The sequence below is a fragment of the Silurus aristotelis genome (genome assembly GCF_946808225.1).
Source record: "Silurus aristotelis genome assembly, chromosome: 3".
Lineage (NCBI taxonomy): Eukaryota > Metazoa > Chordata > Actinopteri > Siluriformes > Siluridae > Silurus > Silurus aristotelis.
In genome coordinates, this window is record NC_139576.1 from 29,885,518 (window position 1) to 29,900,874 (window position 15,357).

General features: G+C 33.8%; 2 protein-coding genes across 2 annotated transcripts; one reads left to right on the plus strand and one right to left on the minus strand.

The window, feature by feature from the left end:
• Positions 1-834: 834 nt before the first annotated feature.
• LOC310723221 (uncharacterized protein) lies at positions 835-3,290 on the minus strand. Its single transcript, XM_083535990.1, has 4 exons — positions 3,121-3,290; positions 1,557-1,645; positions 1,321-1,461; positions 835-1,150 (listed from the first exon to the last, which is right to left on the minus strand). The coding sequence occupies exons 1-4, from the start codon at positions 3,178-3,180 to the stop codon at positions 1,018-1,020; spliced, it is 423 nt and encodes a 140-aa protein (XP_083392116.1). The 5' UTR covers positions 3,181-3,290; the 3' UTR covers positions 835-1,017.
• A 2,052-nt stretch (positions 3,291-5,342) lies between these two features.
• Positions 5,343-13,322, plus strand: hce2l1 (high choriolytic enzyme 2-like 1). The gene is made up of 9 exons (XM_083537818.1): positions 5,343-5,558; positions 7,161-7,212; positions 8,671-8,730; positions 8,899-9,051; positions 9,814-9,931; positions 11,050-11,228; positions 11,319-11,400; positions 11,794-11,918; positions 12,010-13,322. Exons 1-9 carry the CDS (start codon positions 5,499-5,501, stop codon positions 12,021-12,023), a joined length of 843 nt encoding a protein of 280 aa, XP_083393944.1. The 5' UTR covers positions 5,343-5,498; the 3' UTR covers positions 12,024-13,322.
• Positions 13,323-15,357: the final 2,035 nt, after the last annotated feature.

The following is a 15,357-nucleotide window of genomic DNA, read 5'->3' on the forward strand; positions in this document are numbered from 1 at the left end:
CCTTTCTGATATCAGGGAAGAAGAAATACACAGCACACAGAATGTAGCAATGTTTCCTCTCTTCATTTTATTGCAGGTGGCAGACACGTATTTAAACACAGGATGATACAGTCTACGCACACACACACGAACACGCACACACATATTGGGGAGAAAGCTGACCTTAAGTGTTTCCTGTTTAGACTAGAGGATATACCAGTCAGAGATTTATGAGCCCAGATAAGACTCTCTGTTTACCTTACAGACTAACATCCTATAGACACTGAACGGACAAAGGAATGTGTGTGAGATAGTGTGAAAACAGTTTTAACACTAACACACAGTTAGTGCTTATTTGCACGATCTTCCTTGCATCCTCCTCCCCTCTATGAAATGCTATGCTAAGTGTGGAGGATTTATATGGCTATGATATACTTTCAGTATCGCCTCCACTTATAAACCCATTATCTAAACTTGAGCTTATGAGCCTTTTGCTTGAACTTTGTGATAAGCTTCAAAGAATCAAACCCGAATCATGTCAAATCAACAGCAAAATCCAGCTAATTGAACAATTCAGGTACAAAGAATGGACCTCGTGTATTAGCATATGCCCTGGGAGTTGTGATGATAACAGCACTACATCTATTATTTTTAAAAGTGGCCATAAACTTCAAGATAAAAGGTAATTAAAATTAGAAATACTTTATGTTCATTTATTTATTAAATAAATAATTAAAAAGTATAAAAGGTGCTTTGAATAATCTGCAATCTTTATCTACAGAAAATGTATTGCATAACAAATCTAAAGCAGAATATTTTCCATTTTCTAATTAAAGACTTTATTGGGTACAAAAGTATTGTTTATGGGTTATATTTTTTTTACAGTTTACTGTAAAACTAAATGAAGGATATAGTCATGCCATAAAAAATTGATACACACGTTTTACATACTTTGTTTGATATTCCTCCGTGGACTGTGAGGTTCTGCATTACACACGTTAGATTTACATTAACAAATGCTAAGTAGCCAGATTACTTTTAAACTTCCTGGTCATTATCCAGTTCTTTCTTTACTTGTTCACACTGCAGTTTCAGCTTGTTTTCCTCCTCTTCCAGTTCCTTCACCTGGTTCTGCATGATACTCACAGAGACATTGCGTAGCTTCACCTCCCTGTATTATAGCAAAACATTTTTAATGCCTTGATAATTGATACAATGTTAGAATAAGATATGTTAATCTGTGCTAATCCACATTTCTGTGTTCAGAAGATGAGATGTTAATTATTGGAGTGAATCCTGACATCTTTGATTAATTGTACCAAGTTATTATACGGTTTATACCGAGCGGACGTGTCCAATGACTGATTCAGTTGGGTCAACGTCTGTTTTTTCTGTTTTGCAGCCTCCAGCTCCATTAATGCATCACACACTCGATCGTCTACATGCAGCAACAAGAGCATCCTCCGGTCCAATTCTTCACGCCTGCAAACATACATTTTTAGACCATTAACAGGCACTTGACCAAAAGCATTGCACGATTTTTTTTTTTTTTTTTTTTTTTTTTTTTTTTTTTTTACCTCTGATGGACCTCCATGCTTATGACTTCTTTTTCAGCCTTCACTTGCTGCAGTTTAGAAGTTGCATCCTTCAGCCGTTTAAGCAAATTCTTAAAGAAATTAAAATGACTGTTTTAACTGAATTGAATTTCACACACACACACACACACACACACACACACACACACACACACACACACACACACACACCTTTGTGTAAAATTTCTGTAGGCACAAAAAGACATTTAATTTTTTGTACCCATTTCATACTGTGCAATTTTAGAATCACAGCACATGCCAAAGTGTAACAGTATTAGGATTTTGTATACAATTGTATTTTATTTTATAATATAGTCTTTATAAGAAAATTGATCAACTTTACATTTATGCGATTATCTAATCAGCCTCATTCAAACCAACTACCTGCATGTATCCCATCATCCATATACTATATACTGTATCATATATACATTACTATATCATGTTATTTTAATACATTATTTTCTGACATGTCTGTCTATGCATCACCTTTGCACAGTGTATTGTATATTACTCCATATACCATATATTATTACCTACTGCAACTTCTGTACATTAATCAGCCTCATCCCTGTATATATGGACCTCATGTCTTATTTATCTACTGTAATATATTGTAAATAAGTCACTATGCACTTCTGGTTAGAATCCAATCTAATCTAAAAAAGATACAGGACAAGAACTTCAGACGATGTTCACATCAAACATGAAAATGAAAAAAATATATATGATGAACTGCTGTGGCAGAATCTCTCTGTGGCATTTGCATATCACAGAATGTGAGAGATGTGTAAAGCCATACAGAACACAATTATTTCAAGTTATTGCTGCCAAATGTGGTTCTGCAATCAGTTAATCAATGCATGGGAATTGTTAGGTTTCTAGAGTAGATTTGACTTTAAATCACTTTGTGGGCACAATTCACACTTTTCTTCTGGACTTTAGAAGATAATAAATTGAATAATATTGAATAATACTCCTGTTGCTCACTGATTCACTTGTGGCACTGTAATACTTAAAATGACTAAATTGTGCATACTTTGCAGCTTCTACATTGTAATTGAATAGAAGTATTATGGCAAGGACAAATATATTTGAGCATCTTAGTTTATCTGCATTGTGGTGTAGGACTGTATCATAGGACCACACAGCAGCTCTTCAAAAAATAGTATTATGGGCATTGTCTTGTTTTAGTGGCAGAGCTTTACATACCATAAAATTAGCATTTCCAGCATGTTATTATGCAACATTTTAGCATAATTATAACATCATCCAGCAGAATATCATCCACTTCAGCACTATTATATTACAGCGTAATGTTGACTAAGCACTGCAACATAGAATGCATCATTCCTTTGTTTTTTTTTTGTTTTTTTAATACAATCAGTGCCCTAAAACACTATTTTATACAGGTATGGGCATTTTTTTAAATAGCATTGCACTATATTTTCTTTTTATGTGCACATGTTAATGCAGGATTAACAGCTTAATGTTTACAGAACCAATGTAATATTGCAGTATTGCACTTAAATAAATAAATACTTACTTGAACATCCTTGCTATGTTGAATGGACTTATCATGAGGATTATCTAATGGTGAATTCATTTCAAGATGAGTATTCTTACATGTTTACCTACTTAAAGCAATCAAACAAATGTGTAAGAAAAGGTTTAAGGTTGTCCTCCTGTACTACTAGTTTTCCTTACACACCTGAGGCTAATTAGCTAATTAACAAACCTTTCTTGAGGTTGCTGGGTCAGTGTGCATACAGCTCAGAGGGGAACATTTGTCATTTTTCTTGTATGATAAACAATCATGCCAAAGCATCCAGTTTTTTTTTAGCAAAATAATAATAATAAAATAAAATAAAATAAAATAGTTTTAGTGAAAATCCATAATAATGGATTTAAACGTTTCCATATATTTTGTTTGCATGTTGCACGCACTTTTCAACTCACATTTCCTTGCATAGAAGATTATTGATCAGTTTTGCTTTGTGCATGGGGATCGCCCATGTATATTCCTCCCTTATGATATAAACCTGTAAGCATGTATGGACTGATTTATTAGGAGCTCTTAACCATCACAAAGCTATAAGAGCAACAGAAAAGAACTTGAAAAGACTTCAGGAAAAATGCACACAATATACAACAAAAAAACTAAAGAATGCATATATAACAGCTCGACAAGTTATTTACTGACTACATTCTGGTGAATATGTGTTCCTAGATATCACATATTTGTTTAGGTCTGTGAAACTGTTATTGTGCCTAGTGTTTAAAAATGGTAAGTGCTTATATACGCCAACTGCAGCAGGAATACCACTGCACCATGCTTGTTTTATGCTTGACTTATGACTATGTTGATTTAAATTCAGTCTGCATTATTGTGAAAAATAAACACTTTTCCACCATTATTCATGGAGGAGTTGATGTTGGATCTATAATAATCAGATGTTGAACTTTTTTATGAGTTGCTCAGGAGCTCTTGGTTTCACAACTTCAACTGATAGTATAAGACTGCAAAAAAGGACATTAGTCATAATCACACACTCATGATATTTCTCTCTTTCTGGTGTTTTGTATTGTTTTTATGATGTATAATCACACTTTTGATATCACCCAAATGACCTCATACCATCCTTCTCACTTAGGATTAATACACATAATTCACATTAAAAAAATCTTTTTTTTGAGACAATGTCCATTGTGAAAAGCTTTATAGAAATAAACTTGAACTTGTTCACATAATTCACAGGATTAACTGAAATAAGATGTTTTTTGTGTTCATTTACATTTTTGTCTACAACAAACAAGATTTAATTGTTCAGTCATCATAACCTTCGACTGCTTCGCACAATACAATGTTACTTACATAGTTCATTTTGCTCAATGTATTTATAAAATTAAGTTTTTAGAATTATACAAAAACACTGGAGAATGAGAACTAACATGACCAGAATGTGTGATTATGAGTAATGTCCTTTCTACAGTCTTATACAGTCATTTGAGGTTATGGAAGCAGGAGCTACTGAGCAAATCATAAAATAGCTCGACATTTGAGATCATCACAGAATCAACACCAGCTTCTCCATGCCAGAGCCTTTAAACACTCAAAGAGGTCCAATGTCCAAACTCCACATGAAGTGGGATCTAAATGGCGCTGGTACGTCTCTAGATGGTTTGGGATGTTTGCGGGGTCAGCAGCTACTCCTTTAAAGGTCCACAATCTTTATGAGGTGGGATGCCACTGGAGCTGGAGTTAAATATGCGTTGCTCACCTTTACGCTTACATTCTGCTTTGAGACAATGTTCGTTGTGAAAAGTTCTATAGAAATAAACTTGACTTGAATTATGTGTTAGATGAGGAAAAATATATAATTGTGTGTCATATGGTTGAGCATTAAGTAGAGCTTTCAAAGCATATGCTGAATTGTCCTGAAAGCAGTGACTAACACACTATGAGTGCAGCGTGTTCAGTCGGTGCATGCTGAATCAGTGTTTCAGCCTCAGTCAGTTTAAACTGCTTCTCATAAACCTGCTGATTTAGGACACAAATTCTCCAGTCAAAGCAGTGCACATAATACTTGTTACTTAGTGCTGTAGTGCACATAGTAATTACATACGCTGTTACCTGACATTAAGGATTTGTCCTACTATCAAATAATGAATGCTGTATGTGCATGTTTAATATGGGAGGAGCTTTATATGTGTGTGTGTGTGTGTGTGTGTGTGTGTGTGTGTGTGTGTGTGTGTGTGTGTGTGTGTGTGTGTTTGTGTGTGTGTGTGTGTGTGTGTGTGTGTGTGTGTGTGTGTGTGTGTGTGTGTGTGTGTGTGAGAGTGTGGCAATATATAAGAACTCAAACTTAACTAAATTTAAACTCAGTATATTTTCCTGCCAAATTTGTCTGTCAGAACTACAAAATGCTCCATTTAGCATTACTTTACGGGATGGTGATGCAATGCTGGACCTTTCCTCTGCAGGTAAAAATATAAAATTGTTAAGCGTATTAAACCATATAAAAACAGACGTGTTTAGAAAATTTACATTTTATGGAAATAAAGATGTAAAAAAATGTTGCAAAAAATTCGGCTTAATGGTCATTTCTCAGGCATTTTTTTTGTATATAGTAGTTAAGTGTATTTTGGTGTCATATAGTGAATTAAAAGGTGTATGCGAAGAGAAAAACTGTTATAATAATAAGAGAATCATGTCAAGTAAAGTGTGTCTGCATATACAGGGCCTAAAAATAAAAGTATGCCCTCTTTGAATTCTATAGTTTTATGTATCAGGACAAAAATCATATGGTCCTTAGCAGGTCTTAGAATTAGGTAAATACAACTTAATATGAACATCATGTGGCATACTACAACATGTCATGATTTATTTTTTTTACAAGCCGAAATGGAGAAACCGTGTTAAAACTAAGTACACAACTTATAATTCAACAGATTGTAGAACCACATTTAGCAGCCATAACTTGAAGTAATTGTTTTCTGTATGACTTAGGGTGTAAATGCACAGCTGTTTGTAATATGTAAATGCCTGTAAAGAGATTCTGCCACAGCCGTTCATTTGGTTTGAGGTCTGAAATGAGCCATTGCAACACTTTAAATCTGATCTTTTTCAGCCATTCTGTTGTAGATTTGCTGGTGTGTTTGAGATCATCCAGTTGCAAGGCTCAATTTTGGCCAAGCTTTAGCTGTCACACAGATGGCCCTCACATTTGACTCTAGAATGCTTTTGTGTAGAGAAGAGTTAATGGCCAACTTAATGACTGTAAGTTTCCCAAACCCTGTGGCTTCAAAACAAGCCCAAATCATCACCCTTTCACACTGTTCTTGACAGTTTGTATGTGTGACAAACATGGTGCCATGTATTTTTCCATCATCTCCACTTATATTTCATATGTCCAAAGAACTTATTTTGCAAGCCTCAGCAATGCTGGCAAGTTTTTTTTTTAAGAGAAAAGACTTTCTTCTCACAACTCATTTTCATTTTTTTTTGTACTGAACTTTTACATTTAACATGAAAACAAAGACCTACAGTATAGAGTCTGAGATAGAAATCCTGGGTTTTTGTCATTTCTCTGTACACTGCAAGGTCTGACCTTGATGTAAATTTGCTGGATGTTTAAGATTTTCAAGACATACACTCCCAGGAGTATTGGCAACTATCTTGTTTATTAATGTTTTCCACTTAATAATGATCCTCACTGCAGAATGATAATTTTAAATAGTTTGAGATGGCCTTATACGCCATCCCAAATTGGTGGACAGCAACAATTGCAATCTCTAAGATTATTGCTGATGTCATTCCTCCTTAGCATTCTGTTTACACGTACCGGAATGCTAAAGCAGCAAGCTGCTGAAACTTGGGTTTTTATAAAGGAGGTTACACATGCAGATGATCAATTAATCAAGGGCATTTATTTAACAACAACTAGCTGCGAGATTTTTTAATCCCTTGAAAGCAGTATAGAAAGAGTTATACTTAGTTTTCACACATGGTTTCTTCGTTACGGCTTGATTTTTGCAAAAAGAAGAACAGGTGTAATATGCCTTTTACATTTTTCTTTTTTACAGAACTCCTCTGCAATCCATGAAGCAAAAATAAGACCAAAACGAGGTTATTCAGGTAAAATCAGGAATTTCTGGAAACAGGATTCTCTGGTTCTTAATCTATATATATATATATATATATATATATATATATATATATATATATATATATATATATATATATATATATATATATATATATATATAGATTCAGACCACACACATTTTCCTTCAGTGTAAAATTTTCTTTTATTTCATTTTTATTTTCAAAATGCAACATTGTTCAATTTTTAAATTAGCAGTCAAAAGTTGCACACACTATATATATATATATATATATATATATATATATATATATATATATATATATATATATATATATATATATATATATAAATAAAATACAGTGGTGTGAAAAGTGTTTTTGTTGTTCACTGGAGTCCCAAAGCTTTAGAAATAGCTTTATAACCTTTTCCACTCTGATAGATCTCAATTACTTTCTTTCTCATTTGTTTCTAAATTTCTTTAAATCTCGGCATGATGTCTAGCTTTTGAGGATCTTTTGGTCTATTTCACTTTGTCAGGCAGGTCCTATTTAAGAGATTTCTTGACTGTGAACAGATGTGGCAGTAATCAGGACTGGGTGTGGCGAGAGAAATTTAACTTAGGTTTAATAAACCACAGTTTTAATAGGGGGGCAAACACTTTTTCACACAGGGCCATGTAGTTTTGAATTTTGTTTTCCCTCAATAATAAAAACCTACATTTAAAAACTATGCAGTTCACTTGTGTTATCTTTTACTAATATTTAAATTAGTTTGATAAAACATTAAAGCTTGACAAACATGCAAAAAAATCAAGAAATCAGGAAGGGGCAAACACTTTTTCACATGACTGTATATATATATATATATATATATATATATATATATATATATATATATATATACTATATTGTCAAAAGTATTGGGTTACCTTCCCTTTCCTGCTGTATGTGGTACTTTTCCAAACTGTTACCACAAAAATGGCAATCCCTCAATTGTACTAGACGTCTTTAGATGCGCTATAATAAAATTTTGCATTCACCTGAACTTGGAAACCTAAACCCGAATATCTAGTTTACATGCATTGGAGAGAAAGATCTTGCTGCTATTGAGCTCTGATCTCATACCCACTGAACACCTTTGGGATGAATTGGAAGGCTGACTGCACCCCAGGCCTCCTCACCTACATCAGTATGTGCCTTTACTAACACCCTAATAGCTGATGAACACAAATATCCATAAGCACAATCCAAAATCTAGTGAAAAATCTTCCCAGAAAAGTGGAGGGAATTAGAAGAGCAAATTGGGACTAAATGTGGAATGCAATGTTTAAAAACCACCGTTCTTATGACCACATGACCCAATACTTTTGGCAATTTAGTGTATATGTGTATGATTCAGTATTTTTGAATATTGCTGTGTTATTCCTGTTTTTCATTCTGATTATTGTTAAAGTAAGTTATTGTAATGTTATTGATTTGTTGCTTTAGAGGAGTTTCTGTATCCAGAGGAGATGAATCCAATGGAAAAGATACTTGTAGCAAATAACAGTAAGTTATGAGCTGTACTGACTGACACAAAATACATAAAAAGTTCTTTAAGATTTTTCAAATTTGCTACAGAACTTATATAATGAATTTGGAAGGTTGTTAAAAGTTACTTTTTAAAATGGAAACAGTATTGAAATATATAGATTAAGGTGTTTTTTTTTTCCACAGGAATGTCACGTTTTCAGGGCTTTGCCTTTCGGGAAGGTGACATTGCGAATTATGGTACGAGGAGCACAATTTCATGTCCAAACCAAAACTGCCTCTGGCCAAAATCGGTGGATGGGTTTGTTTACGTACCTTACACCATCTCTCCTCTTTACGGTGGGTTAAAAATTAATACCTTATATATAATATAAGAGCTTTAGTCACATATTGCATGTGCATTAATGCAATTTGTAGCAACTGCACTTCAAGTACATGAAAATAAAAATGGAGGATGTGGTCAGACTGCCAGAAATGTTTTTATTCAAATACCAGCATTAATCTGCAGAGATATGGAACTAATATCTAATATACTAAGTGTACATGAGTCATCCTTCACTTTATTGTCAATATGTAGAAAGTGTATGTTGGCAGTTGGCAGGCTTTTTTCAGGTTCGCTGTAATATGAAGAACTTCATATATTTTTTAAATGATGCCAGCATGTTTTTGAGCATCATTTAAAAAATATATGAAGTTCTTGTAACACCTTTATCCAATGATAAAACATTTTCATTTTACAGGATACAAAGGCTCGCTGAATGATTTAATAAGTATGATAATTAAGTAAATCATATGCTACAGCCATCAAACTCACCAGATCTCGAATCATTCGAACACCGATTTGATATTCCGGAGTGATATATTACACAGCATCTCGACCACATGCTCAAACAATTTATTGAGTGTAGAACCCTGTCAAATTTACACCAATGTGCATTGAAGCCGTTCTGGCAATTTCTGGTGGCCCAGCAACAAGCTAAAGCATTTTTTAAGTTTGACTTTTTTCATAATGCGCCACCATGTCTGCAATAGGACTAAGACAAATAATTAAGATATTTTTCCCTTTAAAAAATTTTAAAAACTAATATTATTCTGCTACAGATAATATGGACCGGATCACAATTGAGATGGGAATGCTGGATATCTCATCTTTGACGTGTGTGAAATTTGTGCCTCGTACGCATCAAGCTGACTTTGTTGATATCCAGCCTAAATATGGGTGAGCTTAATAGAACTGGCAACCATTAACATTTGTTTAACAATGTAGTTAACTTCTGGTATAGTATACATCTAGTATCACTCAGGCTTATGGTATTTAGTGCATTATGATAACTTGCCATATTACATTGTAGTGTAAAGGGAAAGTTATGAAATTTGCAATACATGTCTTTGTATTTTTCTTTTCTTTTTGCATCTATTGACTGGAAACATTTTTATATGTACAGCATAATATTAAGTGATTTCAGTTTCCTACTCAATAATATTACTTTGTCACAACCATAAATATGCAGTTTACACAGAACAATTTAACACGAAAAAGCTTTTTTTGCTCTTTATCATATTTTAGACAAAAACTTGAGAAATATACACCCACCATTTAGTTCATTAGGAGCACCAGTTATCTAATCAACCAATCATTTTGTAGCAGCAAAAAAATCGTAGTCAAGACTTTCAGTTAATTACTTTTTGACAAGGCTTTGATGTTTGCTTGAGTATTTCATAAAAATGCTGACCTTTTCAGATTTGCCTAATTAGAGACTCAGTTCACACACAATGGTAAAATAAACATAACCCCCCAAAAATTTAATAAAATTTTTTTTTGTATTGTTGAAGGGTTCCCTGGTGGTCTAGTGGTTAGGTTTTGGCACTCTCACCGCCACTGCCTCGGATCGATTCCCGGTCAGGGAACCAAACCCAGCCATTAGGGTTGCACAAGCCAGTGCACTCTTAGTGCCGGTCCCAAGCCCGAATAAATGGGGAGGGTTGCGTTAAAAAGGGCATCCAGCATGGGCATCCAGCATAAAAACGTGCCAAATTGAACATACGAATGATCCGCTGTGGCAAAGCCCGAAAGAAAGTTTAGTTTTTGTATTGTTGGAGTTTTTGTTGCTGTTATTACAGCATTATTTATTATTATTTAATATTTCATATTATGTAATTCTTTATTAATTAGGCCTGAAACCCAACAAATGTGATTGTGAGAGTGTCAGCTCTCTTTAAGACCAGTTACAGTAAATAGTTTTTATTAGCATAATGTTTCTAGTTTCATGGTGAAATTTTTGGCTAATATAGGCCTATATAGGTTCAATATTGCTGACTATGTTATTGATGCTGCAGGTGCTGGTCCTTCTTGGGAAGGATTGGAGGACCACAGCCACTTTCACTGCAGACTCCTGCGTGCATGTGGTCAGGCGTGGCATCTCATGAGCTTATGCATGTGCTTGGGTTTGTACATGAGCAGTCTCGTTCAGATCGTGACCGCTATGTCACCATCCTGTGGGAAAACATAATAGAGGGTTTGTTTTATTCATTCCATCCTCTTTGTTCTTTACAGCTGTCACTAATTTTATTTTTATTTATAAAAAAAAAACCTTCTTTCTTTTTAGGGCAGAAGCACAATTTTAAAAAGTATGAGACAAACAATTTAAACACCGTGTATGACTATGACTCTGTAATGCATTATGGGAGGTAAGCAGAATGCCTACAGTATGTCTCATACTCATAACATGATCTCTCTACTAACATTTTCAACATTTACAGTTATATTATATTATTATGTGCACATTTATATGATCAACTAATATTGTGCTTTTTTTTAAAAAAACACCTAGCTAGTAGGAAAGGTGTATATATTTGTATATTTATATTTTTTTTAAGTTTCTGAATATGATTATCAAAAAAGAGTCAATTTGGTGATTTTATTTTATTAGTTTTGGCCTATAAAAACATTTACACACAGATTGTACTAAAAGAGTGACACATGGGCCCACTGTCATAATTGTACCAATAATAACTTATTATTGTGAATATTTTATTCACAATTCATCTCACTTATGATTTTTATTTTAAACCTTATTTCAGATATGCATTCTCAGAAGATGGATTACCAACTATAATCCCTAAACCTGATCCAAACATTCCTATTGGCCAACGTGATGGACCAAGCAAACTAGATATTCACAAAATAAATCTGCTGTACAACTGTGGTATGTAAAATACTTCACTTCAAATACTAAACATTACAATCATAATAACGTCTAATTTCTTTTTTTCTTTTTTTTTGCTACAATCCTGCAGGTGGCTTTGTGTGAATAGAAGCTATAGAATAGAATAACATATCGGATCAGTCACAATTCTTATATTTTTCAGGCTATAGGATTTTTATTTTGCATTGTCGTAGATACTGCAACTTAGAATACAAAATTGTCATTTCTTTTAATTTAGCTGTTGTAAAAATATCCAACCAATTCATCAATGGAAAGAACGCATTTGTTGAAAGAAAAAAAAAAAATCACTGCTATGTCCAAGAAACCTTTTTGAATGTTCTTGCTTTTTACATTGTTAAAACATCTGTACATTCCACTATTAGTACTTTTTGTATATACAGTAGCTCATACAATGGCTTAATGTATAGACATGATTGGAAAAATCATATCAATATGAGATGATCTCAGAATCAGGTTTATTGGCCAAAGTGTGTTGACACACACACAAGGAATTTGGTTCCAGCTGTTAGTGACTCTCAAAAGTACAGACATAAATAAAACTATACATTCAGCTTGGACTACACAAGACAAAAACAGACTATACAAGACAATAAAGACAATGTGAGACAATACAGACAGTATGAGTATTAAATAGGGATATGGATTAAATGACAGATCAGTAATGTCTTATGTAAAACATTGCTATCTATTATTAATGCAATTGCATTCAAAAAATATTCTTTAATATGAAATAATACAGAAAAGCTGGTTACAAAATTGTTGTATACATTGTTTTTCTGTAAACAGTCAAATTTAGAGCAATGTGACAGTGGCTGTGTGACTTATTATGTGGAAAATATTATGTGCATATTAAACAGCTTTCATCTTACTGCAATTAACTGGCTATTTATTATAATTCATTTGCAAGTTTGTTTAATATGCTGTCAGTTATTTAATGGTGTTAATTGTGTAAATAAATTTAATACTAAGGAACTGGTGCTTTATAATCAAACATAATTACACAACCGACTTACTTCTTTGTTCTTTATTGTTTTTATGAATAATAAATTACTAGAATCTAGCGGCTGGCATTTTAGATCCAAATTGCTGCCAATACTTTGCTTTTGGAATGGAAAATAAATCTTGAAGATGCCACACTTATTTATAGGTTGTTTAGCTCAAATTGATTCGTGCAAATGAGTTTGTAAAGGGTGCATTTGCAAGAGTGAGTTCTTATCTGTTCAGCTTTCATCATTATCAGATGCTACATTCATTAATGGCAGTACATTAACTGTTTGTCATGTCCACTCCTGGGCGTTGCTACAGTTGGAAAACAGACAGGTGGCGCTATATGGAAAAATATTGCCATTTTTGGAGCATTTCTCATTCTGCAATTACCTGTTGTACAATTGATTATATCTGTACCACACACATTACAGTCAGTTTATTCATTTACGCAGTTGCACTATGTATTAAAACAAAACAACACCTGCTTTATAAATCTACTTACAGTATCTTCCCAAATTGTGCACTAAACAGTAACTAGATGCTTTGATGTGTCACATTTACGTGTGAGTGTTTGTATTAGTGTGTGCTCTTGCGTTGGAAGGCCATCCTGGTAGACAGTCTCATCCGTCCTCTCCTCCATCTCTTTCTCCGGATCCTTGCTGTCACTTCCTGCTTCTCGCTGTCTAATGTGAACAGACTCCTTAGAAAGTTAAATAACAGGTAAAGCGACAGGTACGTGAGGAACAGAAAACAGGAGCAGAGGAGCAGCATCTGAAAATAATAACCTGTTTTGAATCTTCTTCTAATCACGATCCCACTTCTTCAGCATTATGTTTTTGGTGATCATTGATCAAATAAAATAAAAAAAACAGTTAATCCAATAGACTTTGTTTATAAATCTTCATCCAAATGTCATCCAAGTCTCTAGATGTATCCATCCAAACACACACATATGGGGCGCATTCTCAGTGCTATGTTCCATTTCACACATATCCAAAGCTTTACATGCACTGTTAATCAGCTTAATCCAGATTAGTTTGCTCTGGAATTAAAGTCAATGGCACATTGGTTTCATCCCAGCTGTCACTCGGCGGTATTGCATAATACTCACACGCATTATTATTGGTTTATTATGGTCAACACAGTGATTTCACCACAATAGCTTTACTTTCTTAGTTCTACAAAATTAATTTTGAAGTTACTTTGAATCATAAATACAATGATAAATAAACCCTGCTACAAAAAATTTGAGGGCAGAGCTTTTTTTTTGCATCAGAGCTGAGACAGTTACTCCCACATTAAATACAGGAAATGTTTAGTAATTTCTCTTCTAAAAAAAAACAACAACTCAAAAACAATAGAAACAATTACAGAAATCCTAAAGTTTTTAAATAAAGATATTGTTACAAACCATCAGTTGTCAACCATTATAACATTAACAAATGGTTTTAATGACATAGTATATTTGTGTAAATGATTCATTTTATAATCATTCATCACAGAAACCAATTGGATCCTGAATGCTTATATCAACCTTCATAATTTTTATTGGTGTCCAGTAGATACCAACATGTGCTCTACAAGTTTCCAAACGTGCTCCATGCATCCTTCACGGTATCCACTGCACACAAAACGCCAACAATAGGAGGTATCAAAGTATCAGTGTGAACCTGCAGAGGCCATTACTCTTCCCAGTTTAACCATTAAGAACAAGTCTATGAGGGTTTCTAGTATTATTTATGTCTTTTTTTTTAGCAGCGTTGTGGAATAATTGCTCAAGATGAATCTAAAGTTCATGGAAGCCTTTTAAATACCAGTCTTAATAATAATTGAGTGTGTATTATGTGTATTGGTGTAACTCTGTTAGGTTTGTGGGACACTTTAATCTGTTCATTCTCTATGATATTTTACTCAGGGTTTAGTAATTCCAGTACAGTTTTGGAAGACTCAGTTGTGTTTAAGATTTAACTGCATTTTGATCCTCAACTTTTAAATTTATTTGCTGTACATATTTGTACACAAATGACTGTATAAGTCTGTGGAAAGAACATTACTTATAATATTACTCTCCAGTGTTCTGTATTGTTTAAAGGCTATAATCACACTCTTGATGTCACCCAAATGAGGATGAGGTTCCCCTTTTGAGTCTGGTTCCTCTCAAGGTTTCCTCCTCATTACATTTTAGGGAGTTTTTCCTTGCCACAGTCTATGAGCAGCGTTGTGGAATAATTGCTCAAAAATTGCTCGGCTGCTCATCAGGGATAAATGCACACCATTCACCTTAACTGTCTGTTGTGAAAAGCGCTATAGAAATAAACTTATTTAATAAACTTAAATAAACTATATGACTTGACATATATTTCCATATTTATCTGCACTTATTTGTCTGTCAGCCAGAATGAACATTTGCATCTGCAGCACACATAGGTTC